At 52.4% G+C, this 25765-nt stretch overlaps 2 protein-coding genes across 5 annotated transcripts in view; one reads left to right on the top strand and one right to left on the bottom strand.

Annotated features, from left to right (window-relative positions):
- Nucleotides 1-17864, top strand: part of BAIAP2L1 (BAR/IMD domain containing adaptor protein 2 like 1) — a 79967-nt gene extending 62103 nt beyond the window's left edge. For 3 of the 4 annotated variants that reach the window (XM_036313769.1, XM_036313772.1, XM_036313771.1), the window contains exons 9-13: nucleotides 854-980; nucleotides 2518-2719; nucleotides 3339-3416; nucleotides 4361-4547; nucleotides 8027-10085. In XM_036313769.1, coding sequence (XP_036169662.1) covers nucleotides 854-980; nucleotides 2518-2719; nucleotides 3339-3416; nucleotides 4361-4547; nucleotides 8027-8155 — 723 coding nt within the window. In that variant the 3' untranslated portion in view covers nucleotides 8156-10085. Of the gene's footprint in view, nucleotides 1-853; nucleotides 981-2517; nucleotides 2720-3338; nucleotides 3417-4360; nucleotides 4548-8026; nucleotides 10086-15164; nucleotides 15203-16194 lie in introns of those variants that run through there. The other variant, XM_036313770.1, reaches the window with a different exon arrangement.
- Nucleotides 17865-18249: 385 nt separating this feature from the next.
- On the bottom strand, nucleotides 18250-25299 carry BRI3 (brain protein I3). Its single transcript, XM_036313773.1, has 3 exons — nucleotides 24987-25299; nucleotides 24331-24433; nucleotides 18250-18665 (listed from the first exon to the last, which is right to left on the bottom strand). The coding sequence occupies exons 1-3, from the start codon at nucleotides 25126-25128 to the stop codon at nucleotides 18533-18535; spliced, it is 378 nt and encodes a 125-aa protein (XP_036169666.1). The 5' UTR covers nucleotides 25129-25299; the 3' UTR covers nucleotides 18250-18532.
- Nucleotides 25300-25765: the final 466 nt, after the last annotated feature.

The following is a 25765-nucleotide window of genomic DNA, read 5'->3' as shown; positions in this document are numbered from 1 at the left end:
CCCCTCAGCCCTGCGCTGCTCTGACTGCAGCCCCTCAGAGAGACCGCAGCAGCCTCCCGCCTGGTCTCTCACGTGGCAGCCAGGCCGATCTGAGACGCGCAGAAATGACCAAAACCTCGATAAGATTGCAGAATGTTAGGGATAAAGAGAAAATTCGGAAAACCTCTAGGGAGAGAAAAAACAGATTATTTACAAAGTAAAGAGAAACCTATGCGGACCAGATTTCTTGTTAACAAAACAAGATGTTAGAAATTAATGGAACGGCCAGCCGGTGTGGCTCAGTGGTTGAGACTCATGAGCCAAGAGATAGCTGGTTCGATTCCCGATCAGGGCACATGCCTGGGTTTTGGGCTCGATTCCCAGTAGGGGGTGTGCAGGAGACAGCTAGTCCATGGTGTTTCTCTCTCAATGTTTCTCTCTTCATTCCTCTTTTTCAAAAAAATCAATAAAAACATTTTTTTAAAAAAGAAATTAATGGAGCAAAGCACTCAAAGGTCTGTGGAAAAATTATTTCAGCTGTAGAATCCTCTGGCCGAGTAGCACTGACGAGGGAGCCTGAAATCCACAGAAGGAAAGCAGATTAGTGGTCACCAGGGGGTGAGAGTATGGGGAGTGCCTGCTTTGTTTTTGTTTTGTTTTTAAAGATAATGGTTTTGTTTTTTTGTTTTATTTTTTTAAAGACAAAAAATGGAAAAGATATATTATTTAAATAATTCAAGATGGGGTATTGCCCTTCAACTAAGGGAACTTGGGGAACTGTGGGACTTAGAGCATGTAATATGGAGCAGCCTGGAAAACTGTACTTCCATTGCTATGTTAGACTAATAGTAAACTAATGAAGACTTTTTCACAGGCTGGGAAAGACTACGACACCCTTTCTAAGTATCCACCCAAGGTGCCCCCGGCTCCTTCAGGCAGAGTGGTCACCAGCCCTTTGATTGATATGTTCAATAACCCAGCGACTGCTGCACAGAATTCGGGTAAGGCATTTTTCTGTAAAATTCCTGTCTAAAACTTTAAAATCAATATTTTGGATAAATGCATCTTGAGGTAGCAGTGACTAAGCATGTATATGGCACATGTCCAACATGGAGGAGCTTACACCTCAGAACAAACACGGGTCTGGGTTTGTGGAAAAACCAGGGGACATGTTATACGTGACACCTTTTCTGACACATACTAATTCTGTATACCGATTGCTGTTGACAGGCGCCAATATGCTATTGAAAGGTTGTGTTTGAAACAGGATAGATGTACAGAGAGCCCCCACTGTGTCCTGTGTTCAGTGGTAATTGTAATAATGTTTTTTCAGTAAAACTCTAAAGGTTCACGTAACAGAATTGTGGTTGTTGATCTCACCGACAGGCTCAGCTTGACCTGTAACCGGTGATTCTCATCATCAGGCAGCGCCCAGGCCTCTCGGGCGTGTGGTTCTGCTGCTGAAAGTCCTTAGCGCTGTTGACTGTATTGCAGGAAATTGGGACCAGTTGTTTGCGGACATTTCAGGAGGCTTTGGTTAGACTCGGCTCTGCCTACAGTAGCCTGGCGCCCAGGCCCCTGTCTCTGGGTGACTCGCAGGGTGAAAGCCGTGGCCGCTGAGCCGTGTGCTAGAGAGACCCTGGGTTAGTGCACATGCAGCTGTTGGGGAAGAGATGAGATTTTCCGAATGGCAGCTAGGGAGATAATGGTCTGCAAGCATGTGCCTTTGAAGGAAAGACTGCAAGTTATATACCATGTACAGTTAAAATACATAATGCTGTGTGCATCCCAGTCATTCAAATGATTCTTTGATTCTTTTTGGTAAAAGGAAATAACATTGCTAATGGATTCAGCACTGCTGACGTAATCAGAGAGCGTGTGGTGAGAAGTTAGCAGAGTTTACAGAGTAATTAGTAAGACTGAAGAGGAAAGCAGAGAGAGATCTTACATTGTTTTAAATAGTGGGCTAGCAAAATCTGACTGGAAAAAATACCTAAAAAGAAAAAAATCTCCTTTCCAATTTTGGTTTTGAGTGTAAACAACAGGCAGTATTTGAATTGAGACACAAAGTGCACAGCGTGCTGCTCCATGGAGTATGGTTTGGGCTGTGGTGCCAGGCCGCCCGCAGCTGGTTCCTGGCTCTGCCCGGGCCAACCTCAGAGGCTGTGAAGGGCTCAGTTAAGGTGCTTGTCTTCACGGCAGCATTTCCAGTCTTTGGCCCAGGTCATGGGCAGTTGGGTTAGAGTTGAGGCCTCCCTCGGCCTGTGGTTCATATTGAGAGCTGGGAAGGGAAGCATCGTTTGGTGATGGGCGGCTTGCCTGCCTCTGAGAGCCGCCCAGATTGAGGCAGGAGTGCGGGGAAGCCCGGCAGGCCCTGCTTTATTCCCTCCGTCTGCAGAAGGGGCCACCTTGCAGTCCCTTGTAGTCCCCGTCCCTCCCGCAACGGTAAGGGTGTGGCAGTAGAACATGCCTGGCTTTGTGCTGGAAGTGGCCCGATTGTCGTTCTTGGAAAAGCCATCACCACTGTGTTGTCTTCAGCTTCTTTGGAGGATCCCAGTTTACAGCGATCGGTGTCTGTTGCAACGGGACTGAACTTGATGAAAAAGCAGAAAGTGAAAACCATCTTCCCGCACACGGCTGGCACCAACCAGCTTGGCTTCGCGCAGGGAGACGTCATCACGCTGCTCGTTGCTGAGGAGAGAGACGGCTGGCTCTACGGAGAGCACGACACCTCCAAAGCGTAAGTCTCGGGTGGGTGGTCCACTCAGGAGCCAGAGCCCAGCGCGGCAGAGAACTGCCGTCTCTCCTGTGAGCGGCACATGGTCCTTGTGGACATACTAGCATTTTAGCCAGCGTTATGGTCCTAGTTTAGCTGTAGTTGTGGTTTAGTTCAGCGATCGCCAACCTTTTGGACCTCACAGACCACCAGTGGTCCTCGGTTGGCGACCGCTGGTTTAGTGAACTGGAGCTGTTCTGCCCCAGGCTGTTTTCTGCATGTGTGCATGGATAGATCAGTTTGACACAAGAATAGAGCATTAGATCCTATGCGTCACCTCTGAAATAGGTTTTAAGTATTCTCTTGTTTTTTGAGAACAAAACACGTGACTTTGGATTTCTCAAGGATAATCTGCATATCAGATGTACTTTGAGACTTAGCACATAAATGGTTTTCTGTGTAGATTATGCATCTATTAAACAAAACCAGGAAGGGGCAGGGGGCATTAAAGGGAATCCAAATAAAAGGAACACTGTATGTGAAGCACACATTGTGTGATGGGGGGAGAGGTCCTCAGTGTGTTTATTGTTCACGTGTCCACTGCCAACCCACAGCCAGGCCTTTCTCTCCTCCGCCCGCGCAGGAGGGGCTGGTTCCCGTCCTCGTACACGAGGCTGCTGGAAGAGAGCGCGCAGGAGGCAGTGAGTGTGCCCGCGCCGAGGTAGGACCGGCTGTGCCCACAGGGCCCAGTGACAGGGAACTCGGCCTGCTGTTTCCAGGCGGATCAGAATTCTGTCTGATTTGTGGCGACTGAGCAGGAGACTGCTGCTCACATGCTTTCCTAGTGGTTTCTGTGTCCACGGGCTTTACTGACTATCTGCCGTGAAGTTTCCCAGCCCAGGCCCACCCTTCAGCCCTCTAGGGCCACTCCCAACGTCCCACCCACACTGGCTGCATCCCTCTTTTCCCTCCTTTTTTTGGTTAATCCTCATCCAAGGGTATTTTTCCATTGATTTGTAGAGAGTGAAAGGGAGGGGGAGAGACAAAGAGAAACATCAATTGGTTGCCTCCCACACAAGCCCTGACCAGGAACCAGGGATCAAGGGCCTGCAACTGAGGTATGCGCCCTTAGCTGGAATCAAACCCAGGACCCTTCAGTCTGAGGGCGGATGCTTATCCTCTGAGCCAAACAAACTAGGGTCACCTTTCCCTCTTGACCTTCCTGAGCAGCCTGCAACAATGGGGGACACCTCTGTAACGCTCCCTGCCGGGTTTCCGGACCTGGCCCTCTATTGTCCTGGCACCTCACCAGCATCCTCCCTCTCCTCACAGGCCACTCCCCCGCCCCCTGTTTAAACATAGGTGTTCTTCGGGGGTCTGTCCTCAATCCTTTTTCCTTCTCTCCTTCCTGTGCTGTGTCTACTACCATGGTTCCTATTACACCGATGGGCTTCCTTTGGCACCTCTATCCCAGTAACCCCTAAATCTGCACTCCAATCCCGATAATATCTACGATATTGTGTGTGTGTGTATGTGTGTTTGAGACCTCCTCCTACCCAGTCCTTCTTTATGATGATTCTGTTGTCGTGCTGATCGTGGCTATTTTGAGTGCTGGGATCTGGTGGCAGGACCTTCTCTAACTTGTTCCCTAACTCGGGCCATTAGCCCAGCGCCCGTGAGGAGCATGAGCACCGTGGACTTGTCAGAGAAGAGCTGTGCTGCCGTCCCCATCCCTCCTCCCGATTACCTGGAGTGCTTGTCCATGCGAGCGGCTGCAGACAAGAGAGCAGATGTTCCCAAGCCCACGTCCACCTTTAAAGCCCCGGCGTCCGGACCAGAAACCACGTCTCTCGTGAGTAGAGCTGTGTATAATGTCCTGTGTACCCAAATCCTAAGTGGCAGTCTCTGGGGTGTGGGGGACAGTCTTTGAGGTGTGGGGGCGAGTCTCTGGGTGTGGGGTACGGTATCTGAGGTGTGGGGGTGAGTCTCTAGGGTGTGGGGGACGGTATCTGAGGTGTGGGGGCGAGTCTCTGGGGCATGGGGGACGGTATCTGAGGTGTGGGGGACAGTCTCTGGGGTGTGGGGGACGGTATCTGAGGCGTGGGGGACAGTCTCTGGGGTGTGGGGGACGGTATCTGAGGTGTGGGGGACAGTCTCTGGGGCGTGGGGGACGGTATCTGAGATGTGGGGGACGGTATCTGAGGTGTGGGGGCGAGTCTCTGGGGCATGGGGGACGGTATCTGAGGTGTGGGGGCCAGTCTCTGGGGTGTGGGGGCAGGACCTTCTCCTCGCTCCTCTTGGTCCCCTTCTCTGTCACATAGCCTTTCCACCTGCTAACCCCAGTCCCTTCATTTTTATGTACCTGTAAGTGACCATTTACACACCAAGTCCCTAGTTTGCCAGACTACCTCAGGTTTTAGTCTCTCCTCGCTTTTGGTCATGGCTGCAGTCCCTGAGTCTCTTAATCACTGTTTTCTGCATTTTCTTCCATTTTCACATTGTTTTTTGAAGGAAGGTTTAAAGTTAAAAGTGGCAACCTAATCCCTACGTCTTCAGGAAGTGTTGTGCAGAAATCGTATGTGCATTGTCTTTAATGCTGAGCCACTTGTAAGAAAGTCAGCAGACAGCTGTTATTCCTTTGGCAATGGTGTCTTCTGAGTGACAGGCCGGGGTGGGCTCTGGAGGTCATGAACAGAGGACCATGTGCCAGCAGCATCCCTGCAGCCTGAAGGGGGGATCTGGGTGGCACGTGAAAACCAACAGCAGAGGACTTCTGAGGGGGTGACATCTAAGCCAACACCTGAATTGCAAGGAGCCCACCATACAGGGGTCAAGAGGAGGAGCTTCCCAGGCAGAAGTAGAAAGTTTAAAACCCTGAGGAGGGCACATCCTCGGCATCTTCGAGCAGCGGAGAAGGAAGGCGATGATTCCAGGGTTTCTTGTTCCCCTCACTTTTTTCAGTGTAGATTATATAGCAGAGGAGGAAGAGGGGGAGGAGGAGGAGGGATGGAGAACAGGAGGTGGCTGGGAAGGTGCAGCTGGGCGGGCAGCTGGGAGCGCCCGCGTGCACTCAGTGAAGTACCATCATCGCGGGTTGGAGTGGGCAAGTTTGGAAAAAGAAAATCTGTTCTGCAGAGTAAGAACGGGAACATGCTTTAGAAGAGCAGTAGGCATGCAGGGCCAGTGCCATAGGCTCAGTGACAATTTGGGGTCAAGATTTAACTTGAAAGCAGTCAGTGTGGCTGTTTCTCCAGCAACATGCAGCTGCTCTGCTACAGCCCAGAGGAGCGGAAGGAGCCCGGGGAAGGCGTGCCCAAGGTTGCAGGTGGCCTGGCACCCAGCCCTCCTCCCAGAAACACCCCCAAGGTGCTGCTGGTAACCCACACAGTGGGTGCTTTTTAGTTCTCTTCCAGCCAGTGTTTGGTCCTTTCTGTGATGCGTGTAGAAGCCATCTCCCTGCTTCTCATGGCCGGGGGACAGGGGAGAGGGGTTCTCAGCTCAGTCCCCATCACCACCACTACTGGTGGTCTTGTTCACCTGTGAATGGTGCATAAGTGGGCTCTCTGAACTGGGATCCCTCCTAAAAATGGCCATGTTTTGTGTGAGCCTTCAGATGTCTGGAACATGCCTGCCTTTTCCCAGGCTGCAGTGCCCTGTTCTGGTCCAGGAAATGCAAGGCTTTGAAAGCTCATTCAACTACATCTTTTCTAGCTTCCCTTCTTTGATAAGCTCACTGCACTGTATATTGTTTGCAGCTTTTTCATTCCAAATTACCCCAAATAGCTAACTCCAAAAACTGTTCAAAAGGAGGACACGTGGCTGTTGAAAATGGAGCTATTCCATTCTGTCGGCATGGAGGGAGCTATTGCTTGAAAGGGCAAAGATATCAAATGCTATTTTATTAAAGGCCCTAGTATGTTTTAAAACAATATTCAAACTATTTGGAAATGACCTTAAGGCATTCCTAAAAATATAAAAGTTCCTTTTGCTTAGAGAAAAAAACTTTTACAGCTGCACGTCCCAAACTCAGGGTCCAGGTTGGTCCAGTGTGACTTGTGTGTCTCTAGCACCTTCTGGTTGTGTTTGATTTTCAACTTCCTTATAGGAAAATTCAAGCAACATGAAAGTGAAAAGAATAACCCAGTGACCTAGTAATCTAATTCCAGTAGCCACTCCGTCTACCTATCTTGTATTCAGCTCTCCCCCACTCACTCCCAGATCAATTTGAAGCTAATGCCGAGCCCCCTATCATTTCACCTATAAGTATCTTAAAGATCCTTTTTAAAAAAATATGACCACAGTACCAATGGTCATATCTTTAAAAACTGACAGTAATTCCCGAGTATCATCAACCAGTCACTTCCAGTTTCTGATTGTCTCGTGAAAAATTTGACAATATATTTGTTTGAATCTGAATCTGGGTCAGCTCCATACGTTACGGTTGGTCGCTGAGTCTCATGACAAGTGTTTGTCTATCTACAAATCCCCCGTCTGTCGTTCCTGTAACTTATGGGTAGAAGCAAGTTGTAGTCCTGCAGGTGTCCGTCCCGACTGGGTTTTCCCAGCTGCAGCTCATGGTGTCCTTGTCCACATTCCCCTTCCTCCTATATTTCCAGCCTTGATCAGAGCCTGCTGTTGTTTTGTTAGCCTGTTTTGTTTTGCTAGACCATTTCATTGGCCATGGCTAGTCCGTCCGGAGGCACATGTGTCCGATTGTCCCTCTTCTTGTGACATTAGCAGCCATTGATGATCACCTGCTCCATTACTTTATCAAGGTCGTATGATGCCTTTTTTAAAAAATATATTTTATTGATTTTTTTTTTTACAGAGAGGAAGGAAGAGGGATAGACAGTTAGAAACATCGATCAGCTGCCTTCTGCACACCCCCTATTGGGGTAGGGGGATGTGCCCGCAACCAAGGTACATGCCCTTAACCGGAATCGAACCTGGGACCTTTCAGTCCGCAGGCCGATGCTCTATCTACTGAGCCAAACCAGTTAGGGCTCATATGATGCCTTTTAAGGTAAAAAGAATCTTGCCCCAAAATCATATTGCTGGAATTACAAATAAAAACACTGGCATTTTAGCGAATGCAGACAGTTGCCAATTTTAGAAAATGATAGCATGTTTTACTTCTCAGCATTTTTACCATGTGGATAAAGGTGGATGAAGAAAGCATTGATGTAGTTCTGACTACACTGAATTAGATAAATTGAAAGATCGCATTTTTAAATACCAATAGAGTCAATGATGACATTCATTATTTAGCATTTGGACTTCAAATGAGGCCTAACTTTATTTTTAAACCTTTTTGTTGGCTCATCCGAACAGACTGTCCATAGGAATGCTGCCTTGGAAGGGCTGAGACTGCCCAGGAAGCTGAGGCCTGCGAACAGTGCCCACCCTGGGGTCCCCGCCCTCCTTGAGCTGCAGAGCTGGAGGCTCACAACTTGCTCCTGAGGGCCGGGTGGGGCTGCTCGGAGGCGACCTGGTGCTGTGCGCTCACCAAGCCTCCTCTGGGTCAGTTCCACGTGGAAGCCTCTGCCCTTCCCACCTGGACCCGTGCAGGGGTCCTCAGTTCACACTCCCTGCCTGCTCCCAGCCTTCTCGTCTCCCGAAACCGCCTCTCCCTTCCACACGCCATCTCCACGCCATCAGTAACCTGAAGTCTCCCACCAAAGCCCCACACCCGATGGCGTGGCAGTGAGGTCCACCCCACATTTGAGGAAGAACTAGCAGCGGTCCTTTGCACTTTCCCGTGAATCGAAGAGGAAGCACTGCCCGACCTGGTGCTGTGAGGCCAGCACTCCCTGATCCCTCGGGCAGGCCGACTCTGTCTTGCAGGCTAGAGGCCTTTTCAGTCTTTCATTTCACAGCCTGTAGTCTTTGGTTTCATTTAAAAAGAACATTTAGAAGCCCCAGATATCTCATGAAAAAGCCCTGCTTGTGTGAGTTCCAATGGCAACCTCAGTTGTCACTGACTTTACAGCTGTTAGAACAATGAGCGTTCTTGGACTCTTAATGATTACGGAAACCTTCCATAAAAAGCAAGTTTATCACACAAGCCAGTATAGTCGATACCGACAGTGAGGTCACATTTACAACTTTGGCAACAAAAATTACTACAGCATCTGACTACTGTGCCCAACCAGACTTCTTTCTAAACATCAAGACAGATTGTGAAGGAAGGCGCCCTGAAGGGAGGGCTCTGGGTCACGTGCGGGGACCTTTGCCCTGGAGCTCATCCACTGGGCATCACTGGTGGCTTAGGGTGGTCCAGGCCCTGGGCTGGGCTCTGGGGAGATGAATAGGAGTGAGGCCAGCCCAGCAGTTGAGCCCAGTGAACAGGTGTTTATTGTGTGTATAGAGGTGCAGGGTGAAGAGGTGACAGGAGGTGGCAGGACTCCGCTCCTGGGAAGCATCAAAGGCAGCATCTGGGGGGGCAGGTGGTTGAGCCACATTCAAAGGAAGAGCTCTGACCAAACACGAGGCCTGCAGGCATGCATTCTGGGAACTTGGGTGGCTGGGTGCTGTCTGGGGCGGTGGTCCAAGAAGCAGTAGGATAGACAGGCCAGGAGTGGAGCGCTGAGCTGGGAGCGTGGGCTGCCGCTGTCCTCCCTCCACCCGAGGGTGTGCTGGAGCCGGAGGTGGGCCGGAGGCATGCGGTCATGGGGAGAGGAGGTTCCATGCAGATGGGGGGGGGGGGGGGTTGACAGGTGAGAACTGACAGGCCTAGTGACTAACTCGTGTAGCCTACACAGAGAAACCAGTTTTGTTGGAACTCTGGGAGCAGGTCTGATTTACTCATGTTTACATATTTTGGAGGCTTTTTAAAAAAATAACATGTAATTTTGAGCTCCAGATCTTTAACATGCTAACATTATAAAGGAAAAACGTTCTTATCTGAAATTAAGGTACTCATTTAACTACTAGAAAAAAAAATTGTTTTGGACCAAGGTTCTGAATAATTAAAAATAATCAGTGCCCTGCAAGCATGACTGTATTCAGGAAAAAACAAAGCTATCTGTGGTTTTTTTAAAGTACCTGCAATTTTAGAGACCCTCTTCCCACATTTGCTAAACAGATTGAAAGTTATCTTTCATGGGGGTATTTATATAGTTTATGATTTGTCAAACTGTTAAACATAGAAAGAAATAGCTTTATGGTGCAGTTCTGTGTAAAAAAAGTCTACTACAGATAAACTGATGGATGATGCCACTCTTGAGACAGATAAGGATGAACTCCTGCGTTAACCTTTATCCATCCCCTGCTACTCTAAGTCAGCAAACCTATGTTTGAATATTTTTTACACCTGCCTGGCAGTCACAGCTGCAGGTTGTGGCTGAAGAGCCAAGTCCAAGTTTGTAAAAATTAAAATGTTTAATCATTATACCGTATTTAAAATACTTTTGAAAGTAACACTTTTTCTGCTAATAAAAATAACCCAGAGAATTTCTGTTTGGGTAGAAATTTTGGGAAACATACACTAAGTATTGAAAAGAAAATGTTAGTTATCTATGATCAGATAACTGCTGTTAACATTTCATTCTGTTTCCTGTGAGATGGACAGAGGTAAGCATGTTTAGATAGAGTAGATGTTTCTCCCCAGCATCCATACACAGTGGGATCCTAGCACTGCCCTGGCCCCAGCGAGCTGCTGGCCTGGGACCCAAATGGTGCCCCGGTGCCGGCCTGTGGATGGCGCCTCCACACCCCTCCTGCCCTCAGTGCCTCCTGGGCGTGGGCCCACTTTTTAACGTCCCAGGAGGCACTGTGGGGCCTTAAGGCCCAGGAAGGTGAGAGCAGCTTACTGAGACCCCAGAGCAGATTGGGAATCGCAGTTCTGACCAGTGTCTCCCATCAGAACACTGTTGGTGAGACAAGCACCATGTACTGTGTGTGAGGTGCTGACAAGCTGCTGTATTACTTTTCTGATCTGGGGGGTGTTGGAACTCCATTTAACAGCGGTCACAAGAAAAGAGGCGTCGACTTTAGAGAAAGCCAGCCAAAGCTGGAGGGCTTGAGGCACCGCTGGCCGTGATTCCAGGACGGTCACTGTTCCTAATGTCAGACCGAGTGCGCCTGACCTTGGAATGGAGAGGGCAATGGTCCAGAAGCAAGCAGAGGGCGTGTCACAGGTGCACAGCGAAGTTAAAGGACTGGCTCATGTGTCTGTCACTAGCGTCTCTGAAGTGATACTCAATGATCCTGTGCAAACTGCAAAAGAGTAAAAACGAAACTCTGTCTCCAACACACACCCTCACGTTGCCTCTGCCATACCCTTCAGCCAGTTAGACCGCCTCCCCCAGGGGCGGCAGTGCCAGGAACTCAGCTGGGGGCGGGCAGAGAACCGGTTCTGCTCCACCGTGACCTCGTGACCTCGGGAGAGATGGGAATACCTGGCTTTAACAGCCTCTTGGCAACAGCAGGAGGCACAGGCTCCAATCTTCCGTGTGTCTGAGCAGAAAAGACGAGAAGTGCTTCTTCAGTACATTAAACTGGAGACTTACAGAGCAGACAAGCATTCCAGAACTGCACTGCCCAGAAGAGTAGCCACAGGGCCCGGGGCAGTGGAGCCCCGGAGAATGGGCGGTGCGGCTAAGGAATGGGATTTCCTACTTTAAATTTGTTCACTTTTAATCTGGTCATATATGGCCCGTGGCCACCATGCTGGGCAGTCAGGCACAGGTCGCACAGAACAGACCGTGTTCCAGTTGAAAACCTAAGAGCATGGTGCTCGGGAAGTACATACCATGGCTGGCCCCTGCCCGGGGCACTGAGGGCGGCGGGGACATGGTCCTGGAATTTTGTATGAAAACTCCTTGCGCCCAACTGGACTGGTTGTTTATCTTTCCTAAACCAGATGCGTACCCAGCCGCTGCTGAAGGGGAAAGTATGTTCTCTGTCAGCCAAAGGCTGGGTCCATGGGAGCAGGCAAAACATTGCTCTACGTAGTTTCTATAGAGGCAGCCATCATTACTGTCAGTTACTGTCGAGTTTTGTTTAAACACCAGGACATTTAGGCTAAGTCCACTGCACACCCGATACCGTGGGTGGGACGCTCCTGCACCACGAACCTAGACAGCTGCGAGGCTGCCCTGTGAGCTGCAGGGCAAGGGCGTGGCTGTGGGGCTGAAGCTAGTGTGTGTTCCCTACTGTAGTGGCAGCCGTTTAAATAATCAGATAAGAGACTCTAAAAGGCTGTTGAACAACTAGGCCTGCCTTCGCTTCAAAGCGCACGTTTGCTGACCCAAAAGGGCCTGTGCAGGCCCTGCCAGCCGCCTTGTTTGCATCCACCTTCCACTCCACGAAGTGGGCACCTTGGTTTCAGAAAGAGCCTGTGACTCCAGGTAGTTGCCTTTTCCCCTGGCCAGGCTTCCGGGTCCCCAGTTTAGGAATAGAGGGGTTGAACTAGGTTGGAGGTTGTGAACTGGGAAGTAAGTCCGGCCACAGCCGAGGACTGGCATGTGCTGTAACATTTAGCACAGGGTCAGGTGTGGCAGGTGACAGCTCACCTCCCGCTGGCCTCAGAGATGAAGGGAGGCTGTTGCCAGGGAGCAGGACAGAGAGGGCAGGCTCCAAAGATGCCCTCAGGGTGTCTCTCACCACCAGCCCTGCCTTCCACTGCCTCACCCTGCCTGGGGGGCCACGGATCCCTTGCCCGGAGTTCTGCCTTCCATCTGGGAAACGGGCTGTGCTGGTGGCCTGAGCTGACCAAGATCACTGGTAAGCTTGGACCAACTGGTCCCCTTAAAGGCAGGTGGGCCTGTGAGGGACATTCCAGCAGAAATCTGGTTGGGATGGATGCCATGTTAGTCAGCAAGTGCCCACTCCAGGTGGACTTGGGTTTGGGAAATCAGGATGTGCCCCACTCTGCCGATTCCTGCTTGGCCATGGTCAGCTGGTGGGGGTTGTCTTGCTGTGCAGTCACAAGCCTTGCCTGTCCTTGTGTCCCCTGGACCGCCACTCCACCCCTCATGACATGCCTGACCTGTGGGCATCTGGTTTCGTGCCTTGGTAATCTCCTGTCGAGTGCACTCTGGCCCAGCACCATGCTGGCTGCCAAGAGGGGACACAGAACACGCAACAGGCTGTGCCTACGAGGCCAGGGGAGCCGGCCCAGCCCGAGGGACCGGTGCGCAGAGCCTTGCGTTGGAAGTCCGAGGGGAAGCATGAGACAGGACGCACACCACCGCCTCAGAGGACACGCCCTGCGCAGGAGCAGTTCTGCCCATTGACTGGGACCTCGAACGGTTTAGGTCCACAGAGCTGGTCTGAGCTCACACCGCGTGTCTGCACTATGCATGTCCTGAGGGGACAGGGACAAGGAGGCGGCACCTAGGCTTGCAGGCGCCATGCAGGACCGCTCAGGTCCAGGGCAGGGGCACCAGGAGAGGCCTGCAGAGACCTCCGTGTTGCTCAGGACAAGGCGCAGAGGCCAGGAGACCCCAAACCCCACTGCTCGGCCTCAGCGAGCCAGTGGAGGGACATGCTCAGATGGGCGCTGTGGGGCAGCAGGCAGGACGGACACCCCTCCGGGGCTCCAGCGTCAACCAGTAAGAGGGATGGGTTGTGCTCAGGTGAGGTGGGGAGGTTCTGCAGACCCTCGGGATCTAGCGTGAGCTCTCTGGAGGAGTGAGGGCAGTGCCACGCCAGCCCGGAGGTGCCTTTCCACTGCAGGGGAAAGGGGAGAGGGGCAGGTCTGGGACAGTGTAGACTTGGTAGATGTTAAGGGGGAAACCTTTGAAACGGTCCTATTTTTATGGCAGACATTGAGGAATACCATATGAAGAAAAGTGCACAGTGACTTTTCACAAAGCAGCAGGTGTAGGCAGCACCAGAACCAGACCATGACCCGGCACTCAGTGGTTTCCAGCTGTTGTCTTAGGTCATCGTGCCCTCCTCCTTAGCACAAGTTGTCACCTTTCTTCCCAGGATGGACTGTGCTACTCCTCTTGCACCAGGTGACACAAGGCGCTAAACTCGTCCGAAGCTCCCGGGGGCAGAGGCCCTCTGAACAAGCCCTGAGGGTTTGCCTTGAGGACCCTTGGGCTGCTCCCAGGTGGGGTGTTTCTGGTTCAGGGCAGAACCCTCTGGCATGATACCCACGGGAGAGCGACACTGTCCCACCCTGAGGAAAGGCAGGAGGCTGTGGTTTCCAGTGTGTCACCTGGAGGCAAGCCTGCGGATTCTGGTTTAGCAGGAAGTGCACTTCCCAGGCCAAGAGGACTCGGCTGCCCTTCCTCCTGACTTCAGGGACCTTTTCACGTGGGACCCTGTACCTCCGTTCTGGGCTTCCTGTTTGGCAGTGTTGGAGCACTCGCGCGACACGTGTCCTGGTGTATATTTATCTCTAAATCACAGAATGTGAGCATGGCACCAGGAGTGCTTGCGCTGGGGCCTGCGTGCCCTGTGGGAAGAGCCCATGTAAGCCCTGCTAGGATGTGCTTCAGTGAGGAGAGCCAGGACTCTGCCTCCTGGTGCTGGGGCCGCCATCAGGATGAGCTGGCTGGTCCCGAGGTTCAAGGTTAAGATGTGGGTCCTCAGAGGCCCAGAGACAGCAGGCGCAGGTCTGAACCCATGTCCCTAACCCTCTGCTTTGAGAGTCAGTAGGTCCAAAACCCGGTAGAGGCCTCGCAAGGAACCCCGGTGTGGGCTTGGGCAAGGCATAACCTTCAAACCCCAGCTGGCGGGCAGCGGGACATGACGTGCGAGGAGCTGTAGTCAGTGTTCAGAGGCCTGTGCCCTGACCACGGGGAGCCTGGGAGCTTTCAGTCAGGTCTGGTCTGTCAGCCCCGTCAGACAGTGGCACACTGCCCTCTCCTGGGCGGCATCTGAGTAACAGGTGCTCAGAGCAGTGCTTTCCTAGAGCAGGCGGAGCAGGTTCAAAGCGGATTCTTAGCCTGTAAGCTTTAGGGAAGGAAGGAAGGAAAGGAGGCCCCTGGCCCCACTGGGAGACCCCAAGTCCCTGGGACCTGCAGGCTCTGTTGGTTCCTGAAGACAAAGACAGTGTTTATACGTCCTTCTCTTCTCTTCCCTTTGTGCAACTTCCTGCAAGATCTCTGGGGAGCACTGGGCACCAGTCTGTGGGCACCAAAACCCGTTTCATTTTCACGCAGTTTTCCCATGGCTTCATTCAGGACTGGGCTCCCAAAAAGCCACCTGCACTCACAACTTTTGCACCTGAAACAGGCTGTGGGCAAGGAGCCACAGGCCTATTCTCCCTGAGTGTGAGATGGCCCAACACGGTGCAGGTCCCTCACTATCTTTTAGAATGCTCTGTTCTTCCTGTTATTCTTTGAAGTGAATTTACATAGCTAGACAGTCCCAAATGAATTGAGACTCCAGGGCACCTTTAAACATTCGTAGCTTTCAACAGTCCCTTGTGTTTTAGATGCCTTTACCTTTAGGTCTTGTTTAAAATGTCTCATTTCATGAGCCTTCCATAAACTTCTCTATCTTCCCACAGAATAACACAAACGGGACTGCCAAGCTTCCTTTCCTCAGGTACGTGAACTCCTCCAAAAGCCCTTTTGAGCGGCACGCTGCCCTCCCTGTTGGCGAGTGGCCTGTAGTGTCCCGGAGAAGGCCTTGCCCTGTGCACAGCCCAGGAGGCCCGATCCTGAAAACAGCCTCAGGCCTGTGGGGTCAAGAGAAGGCAGCCACCTTGCTCTCATCACAGTCCTGGGAGGCATCTGCCCAGATGCAGAAGGGTGGTCTCCTGATGACCTGCTGTCCTTGGCAACACAGTAATCCAGGCCTAGTCTTAGGTGGCTGTCCCACCCGACCCCCTTCCAGAGGACTGCAGAGCGCTGGGCTCTCCTGTAACTTCAGGTAGTTCTGGAAGAGGTGGACTAGGGAGCTGCCACAGTAAACTTTTCATATCAGAAAAACGCTGCCCGGGATTTCCATTCGGCATATAACTCTACAGAGCAGAGCAACCGTTTGTATTTAGTTCATTTAAAACCATGTTCCCTGCCCGGTGTTGCCGAGTGCTTACAGCAGGGTTGGGCAAACTTTTTGACTCGGCCACAATGGGTTCTTAAACTGGACCGGAGGGCCGGAACAAAAGCATGGATGGAGTGCTTGTGTGAACTAATATAAATTCAAAGTAAACATCATTACATAAAAGGGTACGGTCTTTTTTTTTTTTTTTTTTTTTTTTTTAGTTTTATTCATTTCAAATGGGCCGGATCCGGCCCGCGGGCCATAGTTTGCCCACGGCTGGCTTACAGCATTGGCCGATGCACCGAAGGGTCTCGGGTTCAATTTCTGGTTAAGGGTATATACCTGGGTTGCAGGCTCAATCCTGGCCTGTTCGGGGGGGATGTGCAGAGGCAACTAATCAATGTGTCTCTCTCATATCGATATTTCTCTCCCTCCCACTCTCTCTAAAAATCAATTGGGGGTGGAGGGGGAGAATCATCAGGTGAGCATTAACCAAAAAAATAAAATTCCCATCTTGAGGTATTTCTGCACGTTTTTTCCTTCCCCCACAGTGGAGAAAACCCCTTCGCTACTGTGAAACTCCGACCAACAGTGACAAACGATCGGTCAGCACCAATCATTCGATGAAAAGATGGCCAAAGACTTCCCCTGGATCTTATGTTCTCACATGTGAAGTCATAGGTGTGGTGCATCCTGTACTGTCATGATGCTTCACCGGAGGGTGCCTGATTTTAAACGTATTCTACTTTAGCAAATCAATGCATTTTCTCAATTTCACAGTTGGGTTTGCACATTTCTGTCTTAAAGAAGATAAATTAGTTGAGTGACCAACTCAATCACTGAAAGTATTTTCTTCCTATTTTGTTCAAAGAGCAGTAAATTTGGTTCTAATCCTTACTGTATCATTTTTTAAATATTCTGATTATTTTTGAAATAGCCAGAATAAGGGATAGTCTGTGCTTTCAGGACTGGCTTTCTGTACCTGCATGCAGCTGAGACCACATTTGTATTTTATAAAGTACCTGCTCTTACGTAGCATTGTAATGTTTACTCAAAGGAGAATCTTAAGCAATATAAATTATGAAAATATTATATAAATTTCAACTTTTAACTTAAAATTTTTAAATTTTTGTTTAGTCAAATGCAGAGCTACCCAAGATGGAGAAACCCCAACCTTCCCATGATTAGGCCCAGCTGTAGAGTGCTGAGGTATTTTGCCTGTCCCTATCACACCCATGGTACTTAGTACTTGAATGCCCCAGAACTTCTGGATTTGGGCTCTGAGGCACCAATGAAAACCCACCAGGCCAGGCTGCATGTGGGCTTGGCCAGAGGGGACTCTTGCTAATAAGCTAGTTGACCAAAGCGCTTCTGTCACTAATTTCCTCTGACACTTTCCCATCAGGTACTGACGCACAAATAGTGCTCACAGAGCCAGGAGGACCTCTGGGAGTGGGGGCTGGGAGGAGCTGCCCTCTAGCCGAGACCCACTGTCATGCGCTAGGAATCTGGGCTGTTCCAGGAGGGAGTTCGTTGCTGGCTGTCAGGGATTAGGCCCTATGTTGGAGGAGTGGAGAATCGTGGTTAAATGTCAGACCCAGGCCATTCACTGTGTGGGCAGGGAAGGGGGGCTTGTTGCTCATACAGCTCCTTTGATCTTACCATAAATATTATCGTTTTCTATAAGCTTGAAATTGGCCAAAGTCAACTGCAGGTAAAACCAGTGTGAGTGCGTGACACTTCAGGTTCATAGTCCTATCCTCCTCCTCGATCAGCCAGTGGGGAGCTAATGACACGGGAACGTGAGGGCTCCCCAGGACTGAGCCAGGCGAAGTGCAGGTGTCAAGCAGCACCTGTCCTGAAAGAAGACGTGCCAGCCAAGAAACCAGTCAGTGAAGTGGCCCACTCTCCTCTCCCCACTTAGGTAAGAGTAGGGTCCGCAGAGCCCATTATTTTTAGAGATGTGAGAAAGAGTGGGGGCATCAGCCTCCACTCTGGGGTCCTCTGGCTTTGTTTCAGCGATACATAGGCCTGGGGTTACCAGGTGCAATTCACAGGCCTGCTGGACTCACCCGGCCCGTATCCACCTTCACAGAGTGGACGACAGTGTCACCTGCCTCACACAGGATGGGAGGGCTTGCCTTGTCCTTGGCACTGAGGGGCATGCTCTGGAAATGTCAAGGTATTGTTTCATTATAAAATAAAAACGTGAAAACAAGAACACTTTCTTGAGCTATAAATGCCTATCAAGAAAAATAACAGGCCGAAGCCGGTTTGGCTCAGTGGATAGAGCGTCGGCCTGTGGACTGGGGGGTCCCGGGTTCGATTCCGGTCAAGGGCATGTGCCTGGCTTGCGGGCATGTCCCCAGTGGGAGATGTGCGGGAGGCAGCTGATCGATGTTTCTCTCTCATCGATGTTTCTGGCTCTCTGTCTCTCTCCCTTCCTCTCTGTGAAGAATCAATAGAATATATTTTGAAAAAAAAGAAAAGAAAAATAACAGGATTGAACAGTGTTGAAGCTGGGTGGTGGGTACGTAAGTTTAGTCTCTATTTCATGTTTGAAGTTTTCCAAACAAAAGCAAACACTGAATAAGCAGAACCAGGTAAACAATGGTATGAATCTTATTTATTTAAAACAATTTCTCACCTTCTCAAATTGAAGACTGCAAAAAATAAAAGTGCTTTTCTGAATTGTCGTTAACCCTGGGAGCAGTGTTGCCGCGTGTCCACACTCCGTGACCTATGCCCTGAACCCAGCTCGCACATGCCAAATCTATCCCACCTCCCTTACAAAACAGTCCTGAAGCTTAATCAAATAAAGCTACTGTACACAACATATACATTAGAAAAAGACAGCTGGATGAAGGAAAGCCAGGTGTGCTGTTCCCTTTAGGTAAAGTTTGCTCCACAGTTGGGACATCTTCGCTTCCTCAAGGCAAAACAGCAGATGAACCCAAAGGGGAAAAAGACGATGGCCAATAAGATGCCCAGGAAGGTGAAGGAGTCCTCCAGAACCCCGACTCTGTGGAGAGAGAGAAGGGGGGAAGGGGGCTCGGGTTAGGGCCCTCGGCCTGATGTTCCACCAGACCTTTGGCGTGTCAGTGACAGGGCCTGCAAAGGCAGTCTTCACCTGCCTTCAGCAACCAGCCATATCGGCCTGGAGATCTGCCAACGTGTCTGCCATGTTCGGAGGGAAGGCAAACTGCTGCTGTCGGCCACTACCCAGACCATGTGAAGAAAGGGGAAATTACTTGAAAGCTATCATCGCTTAATTATAAAGGTAACGTTCAGTTGCCATGTAACCTGCCATATTTCCTTTTATAGAAGAACAAGAACAAATGCTAGTTTCTATAAAATTTCTTACATCTCTGAAAACACAAGACCAAGAAAACCCAATCATTTGAGTACTTTTTCCCAGTATTGAAAAGTTTTCTATTCCCTAGAGCAGTGGTTCTCAACCTTCCTAATGCCGCAACCCTTTAATACAGTTCCTCATGTTGTGGTGACCCCCAATTTCATTGTTACAAATTGAGCATAATTAAAGCATAGTGATTAATCAGAAAAACAATATGTAATTATATATGTGTTTTCCGATGGTCTCAGGCGACCTCTGTGAAAGGGTCGTTCGACCCGCAGGTTGAGAACCGCTGCCCTAGAGGGAAATGCCACAAATAAGGATAGAGTTCAGAATTTTGATTTTTCTATTTTTTTTTGGGGGGGGGGGGGAAGGCAGCAGATTTTTAGTGAAAGACTGAAATCAGCCATGTTCACACAATGTCTGAAAGGTCACTTGAGAAATTTCATCTCAAAGCTTCAGGGAAAAAAGTCACATTTACCTTTCAGTGCACAATCTATAATACCTAAGACACCTGGGGACATCACCAAGATCAGGTGCCAGTGAGTATAGGTCAGAGACCTGGACTCACCACCCAGATTGAAGGGTCCTTTTCAAAGGCCCCCAAAGTGGGAAGCAAGAGCTGTGTGTTCAGCTCCACCTTTAGTCCTTAGGTTACTTCTGGAAAGTTCTGGACACAGTTGAAATTAAAATGAGAACTACAACAGCCAGCTCAGTCCAAATGAGAAATGTTTCACTCCCACCAGACAGACCTGGGAGCCAGAAAAAGCCAACAGGGACCAGCTGCTCCCTGGAGGCCGGGGTGCCTGCAGCCCTGACCACCTTGCTGTGAGCTGAGGGCAACTGCGGGCGGGGAGGGCCTGACACTCCTCCCACTGCTTTGATACCTTTGCACCCATTCTCCCATGCCGCTGCATGTCCATCCCAGCTTGCTTGGTCTTTCTGAAGCCACTGTCTATCCACTTCTAGCCCCATCGTCAGCAAATACTGCTGAGGATCCCTAGGCCCACAACATTCCGCTCCTTATTTTGCCACCTTTTGCATGAAAGAGGGAGGTTCAGCTTAATAAAAGAGTAAAGAAGTATCAAAGGGAAATGCGCCAAAACAGAGGGCTTCCTCCTCAAAATGCCAGAGCTGCTGCTACTGCTGCAGCCCCTTCTCAGGAAGTCACGAGCCCATGTGACAGCTGCTACCCATCACAGCTGCAGGAGGACCATGCAGCAGCATCCCCCACCCCCACCAGCAGAGCAGGCTCCCTGCTCCATTAGGAGTCATGAAAAAATATACCAGAATAAGAGGAAGTCTGGTTTTCAACAGCTTAAAGAAAAAGTCACACTCAATGTCCCCCTCCCTCCCTCCCACCCACTCAGGAGGGAAGGGCCTAAAACATCTACAAGGGACACAATACATTCTAGAAGTATTTCCCAAATGCACTCATCCTAAAACACTAGTCCCCCCATAAGCTCTGCAGAAAAGGAAGCGGGGGCGGGGGGGGGGGGGCGCGTTTGGTCAAACTGCCCATTTTCCCCACCTGGAGTCACGACGTGCATTAGTTTAGAAAAGGATCTGAGAATTCCCACAGGAAAGAGACCCATTTATCTTCGTTTCACTCAGTTTCCCAGACTCATGGGTGCCACCCTTTCTGTGTGTGCTGACCAGCTGGACTAGAGCACAGGCAAGGCCAGGTCTAAGGGACAGCGACCAGCAGGCCTGAATGTGTGTGGCAGACACCACTTCTCGCATTCTCAGTACTACAAAGGTCAGTCCTCAGCCCTCCCCGGGGCTGTTCAGGGCCCTCTTAGAGCACATGTCAGGACAGGTGGGTAAGATCCAGCTGAAGGGCACCTGAGGCCCTGCTGCCTAAGTAGGGAGTGGGGGCTTCAGGAAGGCCCTGGTCACCAGCTGTTTCCCTAACGTAGGTGGATGTATAGGCTGCCCCAGGCTGGGAGCACACCCGCTCTGTCCACAGTCATGGCCAACAGTTCCTACAACTACTGGTGCTAATCAAGCCACTTCCAGGGCAGCAGAGGTGGCCTTCGGGCCTCGGACCACTCGGAGCTCTGGCACCAAACCAGCTCCACCATCCAGGGCCTCCCCACTTCTGTGCCCTGGGCAGTTAGTGCCCCGACTCCGGCAGCCCTCCCTCCTCATCCCCCTCACTGACTGCATAGCACAGGGTGGCTCAAGAGAGCATCCAGCCCTGGGAGCAACCCCCAGCCAGCCCTCACAGGACAGCCTCAGGGAGGACTTCCTCCAGGTCATCCAAGGCCTGGACAAGGCTGTCACAGGCCCCTCCTCTCATGAGCTGCCCACACTCCACCTTGTCACCCCATGCCGTGCCACACACTCAAGCCCTGCCTCTACCTCCCAGAACTCTCCCAGGGTCACCAGTAGTGCCCATGCTGACCACCCATGCCACATCCTGGACTGATACTGTTCCTTGAGCCTGTCTTAGCTTCCATGACGCCACTTGTTCCTGGATTTCCTCCTACCCCTCTGGGCACCCTCAAAGCTAAATACCCAATGATACCTATCCAGTGTCGGTGGGGGGCCCAGTGCCAGCCAGGCCCTGCGCCGACTGCTTGTGCCTACCGCTTGCGTCCCATTCCAGGCTTTGACCCCTGCTGCTCAGGGCCTTCTCAACAGGCTCCCCCACCACAGCCAAGGTGAACTCAGCCAGGCCCAGATCCCACACCACATGCTGCTGCCTCGTCCTGCATCTAGGGGCAGCTGTATCCCCACGGGAAGACTAGTTCAGAGGCCACAGCAGGGGTGAAATGAGGAGTATGTGCTGAAGTCAAAAGAAATATTCATGCCGTCGGCTAAAAAGGGAGGGTGGAGTCAGGCTGCTTAAGAGAAGGCTGGACGATGACAAAATGACAAGTGACAGACCTCTTACACCAGACCTCACTCAGAGGGAATCGCAGCCGTGTGACTTCAGCGAATTCCTGCCAAGCTGCCAGGGAGGGACAGGGACAGAGCTTGGCGGGCTGGATGGAAAGGGAGGCAGCAGTGCGGTCACTGAGAAGTGGCCTGTCTCCCAACCCCATGACTCCAGACCAGCCGTGGGCAAACTACGGCCTGTGGGCCAGATCCGGCCCGTTTGAAATGAATAAAACTAAAAAAAAAAAAAGACCGTACCCTTTTATGTAATGATGTTTACTTTGAATTTATATTAGTTCACACAAACACTCCATCCATGCTTTTGTTCCGGCCCTCCGGTCCAGTTTAAGAACCCATTGTGGCCCTCGAGTCAAAAAGTTTGCCCACCCCTGCTCCAGACACACAGTGGCTGCACTGGACTGCGCCCAGGGGAAATCTCTCCTCTCCCCAGAGAGGACCCGCCCCAGGGACCCTACACCCACCCCCCAAACCACAGTGGCGCTTCCCGAGAAAGTGCCCAGGCCTCTCCCTCCTTAGTGCTGCCCAGCTCTCTTGCCCAGCCTCAGTCCACTGGCCAGCCACGCCCACCACACACCACTGCAAAGGCAGAGGACTAAGGGGCCTCCCCCTCTCTAGCAGGAAGGGCAGGGACACTCTCGTGTGAGGGACCCAAGTTCAGGGAAGAACCCTTACTGCTGGCATCTGTTCTTCTCACCCCACAGACGGGAGGGCCCACAGGAGGACATGCCTTGGGGGGAGTCAGTGTTTGGTCCCAACTCGATCCCCCAAACTTGTTCTCAGAGCACCCATTCCTCCTCATTGCCTGCCACCCACCTCCCAGAGGCGGGAAGATAGTGATCCCAAGGAAGAAGCCAAATGCAGGCACCTCTGCCCTCAGCCCCACGGAAGACTCTCCCGAGAGAGCAGAGAACACAGCCCAACCTTAGTCCAGATTCCGAATGACTGGGGGCCATGGGGCAGAAGCCACAGGCCTCCGAAATGACACAGCTCCCAATCTAGGGAAAGGTGGGTATTGGGAAATGCTCCCCACCTGGCAGCAGCCCAGCCAGTGGCCGGAAGCTTCACAGCCCGGGAGACATCTCAGCCTTGGCTCCCAGCCTCCACTGGCCACAGGGGCCTTGGTGCTGGTGTCCACTCCTCTGAACTCAGGGACTTGGACCTACAAGAGCCTCACAGACCATCCATCCCATCAGATATCCCCACTTTGCAGATGGGGAAATAGGCCCAGGGGGTAGCTGCCAGGGCCAGGATCTGAACCCAGCTCCTTTGGCAGGCTGGGCACTCCTAGGAAGTGGCAGACATGGCAGGGAGACACTGAAATCCCAGCCAGATTCCTCTGCTGCAGGGGCCTTCCTGATCCTCCTTGAATTTGCCAGCCTGACACTCCACAACCCCAACAGCTCTGACGCCCCCTAGAGTGCCGCACCGAGAGAGGGGCCCTCAGGAGGAGGCCCTTGTCTGCCCTCCTCTCCTTCCCCCTTCACATTCTCCAAAGCCCTAACTTTCACCAGCTGTGTCCGAGACACCCTTTCGGGGTTTGCAAATGGGGTATCCTGGCGCACGGTTCCAGGGGTTCTCCCCTGCCCACAGCCTCCTTTTTAGGCACATGGTTGGCTCTGGTCAGCCAGTCTTTTGCCCCCATTTCTGTCATGCCCTCCCTCCTCCTGAGCCCTAGCTGCCCCCTGTGACTCTGAACTCGTTAACTTCCCTTTGACTCCACTCCGGGCCTTCTAGATGCACTTTTGAAATTAAGTGTAAGTGTAAACCAGGGTTTCTCAATCCCATCTCAGAAGTTTGAACTTCCTCCTCCCAGACAGGAAAAATGGTCCGTGCCAAGTCCATGTTTTCTCAACTGTCCAAGCACTTGAATCCACCAAGGGCAGGGACCAAGTCTTGATCTGAATTTGAATCCTGAGCACCCACACAGAACAAGCATCTGGGGCCACATATAAACAGTCATTAGAAGACTTGTGGAGGCTCCAGTTCAAGGACACGAAGAATTGCTCCTGCCGGGAGAGCCATGGGTTTCCACTAACCAGCTCACAGCTGTAGCTCTCCTGGCTTCTAGGACCTCCAGCTTCCTGAACACATGGACCATCTGAGTCAGGGCTCCCCTGCCCACACACTTCAAACAGCCCCTTCCCTGGAAAGGAAGCCTTCCACCACCTTCAGGAGAACCAGGGATGGGAGACTGTCAGTCCAACTAATATTTCTGCATCCCATTCACTTAGGGCTCAGCTCTCCAAGAAACAGAACCCACCCCAGTTGCCCTACGAAACAGGTTCCACCCAGGATAACTGAGCCCATGCTTGCCCATCACAGCTTATCCCAAATCCAGACCGACCCACCTCAACGAGCCTGCCTTTATGAGGTTCTGGCTATGTGTGTTCCGAGGCCTGGGGGGGCCAGCCCCAGACCTGTGACATACCTGCAGACTGGGCAGCCGCCAACGACAACGATGGAATTGGCAGGGTACCGGGTGACATTTCGACTGTGGATGTTGTAGACCCTGGGGTGGTGGGTAGGTATCCCTGCGGACAGGAAGGCACATCAGAAGCGGGCAGGGAGAACTGCTCCTGCCCTTCCTCCCCCGCCACGAAAAACGCTCCTTTCCAAAACCAAGACAACAGTGCCTTCACTAAGTGCCTCCTAGGGCTTTATTAGGTGCTAAAGTGCAGACAGAGCCTCGTTAATAAAGTTAATTTGAAACTGGGTTGTGATGCTTTCTGAGAAGGGCGGGCCTCGGGCGCGCAACCCCCCAGGTGTGCTGAGGGCGCTCGGGCAGCGCCCAGACGCCAGGGTCCCACAGCAGCTTCCTGGTGCGGGAGATGCCCCCAACCCTTCCTCATGGGCTGCCGGACACGAGGGCCCCGCGTTCCCGAAACTGCGCGCCGGTCCCTGGCCGCGCCCGGAGGAAAGTTGGTTTGGGGGGTTAAAGGTCGCAGGAGGACTCGGTCTCAAGTTTGCTCCCGGGGCGCCCCGCCCGCTTGGCCCACCCCCGGCCCCGCCCCCGGAGCCCGTTCCCCCAGCTCCCTTCCCCAGCCCCGCAGACCCCACACCCCAGCCCCCGCCCGCCGGGCCCACCTGTGACGAGGTAGGGGTAGGGCGGCGGCGGGGGCGCGGCGGGGATGGCGCCGTAGCCGTGCGGGCCGCACGCGAAGTCGCCCTGGCCGGCCTCCAGATTGTAGGTGGGCGGCCGGTCCTGCAGCAGCGGCTTGTGGTCCATGGCGGGCGGCGCCCACCGCGCCCGGCTCGGCTCCCGCTCTGACTCCCGCTCTGGCTCAGACGCTGACTCGTGGGGACACCCGGACGGCGTAGCGGCGAGTCCCGCTCCCGGCGGGCGGCGGGCGGGCTTCCCCTCCGCGCCCCCCCTCCCGCCAGTCACAAGACTCGGGTCACGTGGCACGGCTCCCGGCGGGGGTGCGGCGCGGGGCGGAGCTGAACGGCGTCTTAAAGGGGCCGCCCCGCTAGCCACCTGTTGGCGGTAACCCCAGGCGCCTTTCTGCCTGGTCTTCCTGCCTGGCACCCGCTGCTCCCAGATCTCCCATCTCAAGGAGAGAGCGCACGCACGCATGCACACGCGCGCACACGCACACACACACACACACACACACACACACACCCCACCCCCCAGCCGCAGACGCCACTGAGAGTCGTGGCCCTTGGACGCCCAGCCCAGCGTTAGGGCCGGTCACCCATCTCCAAGGACACGGAGACTCCTTGCCGGCGGGGAGTCCTAGGGCCCAAGACCACCCACCACGGGGCTGGGATGGCCTAGAGGAGGGCCTGGCAGCGCGAGTTCCCGGGCCACCCCCTGGATGTCACCACCAGGGCTCCACATTCTGAGCGACTCTGGATCCCCA

Source organism: Myotis myotis, unplaced genomic scaffold, assembly GCF_014108235.1.
Source record: "Myotis myotis isolate mMyoMyo1 unplaced genomic scaffold, mMyoMyo1.p scaffold_m19_p_6, whole genome shotgun sequence".
Classification (NCBI taxonomy): Eukaryota; Metazoa; Chordata; class Mammalia; order Chiroptera; family Vespertilionidae; genus Myotis; species Myotis myotis.
The sequence above is the reverse complement of the archived record's forward strand: the minus strand, read 5'-3'. Positions and strand labels throughout refer to the sequence as shown.

Excerpts from the sequence above, each read along its gene's own strand:
- BRI3 (XM_036313773.1), bottom strand. The coding sequence starts at position 25,128 with ATGGACCACAAGCCGCTGCTGCAGGACCGGCCGCCCACCTACAATCTG. Across the intron at positions 24,434-24,986 it reads CTACCCCTACCTCGTCACAG|GGATACCTACCCACCACCCC; the intron begins GTGGGCCCGGCG and ends TCCTGTCCGCAG. Across the intron at positions 18,666-24,330 it reads GGCGGCTGCCCAGTCTGCAG|AGTCGGGGTTCTGGAGGACT; the intron begins GTATGTCACAGG and ends CTCTCTCCACAG.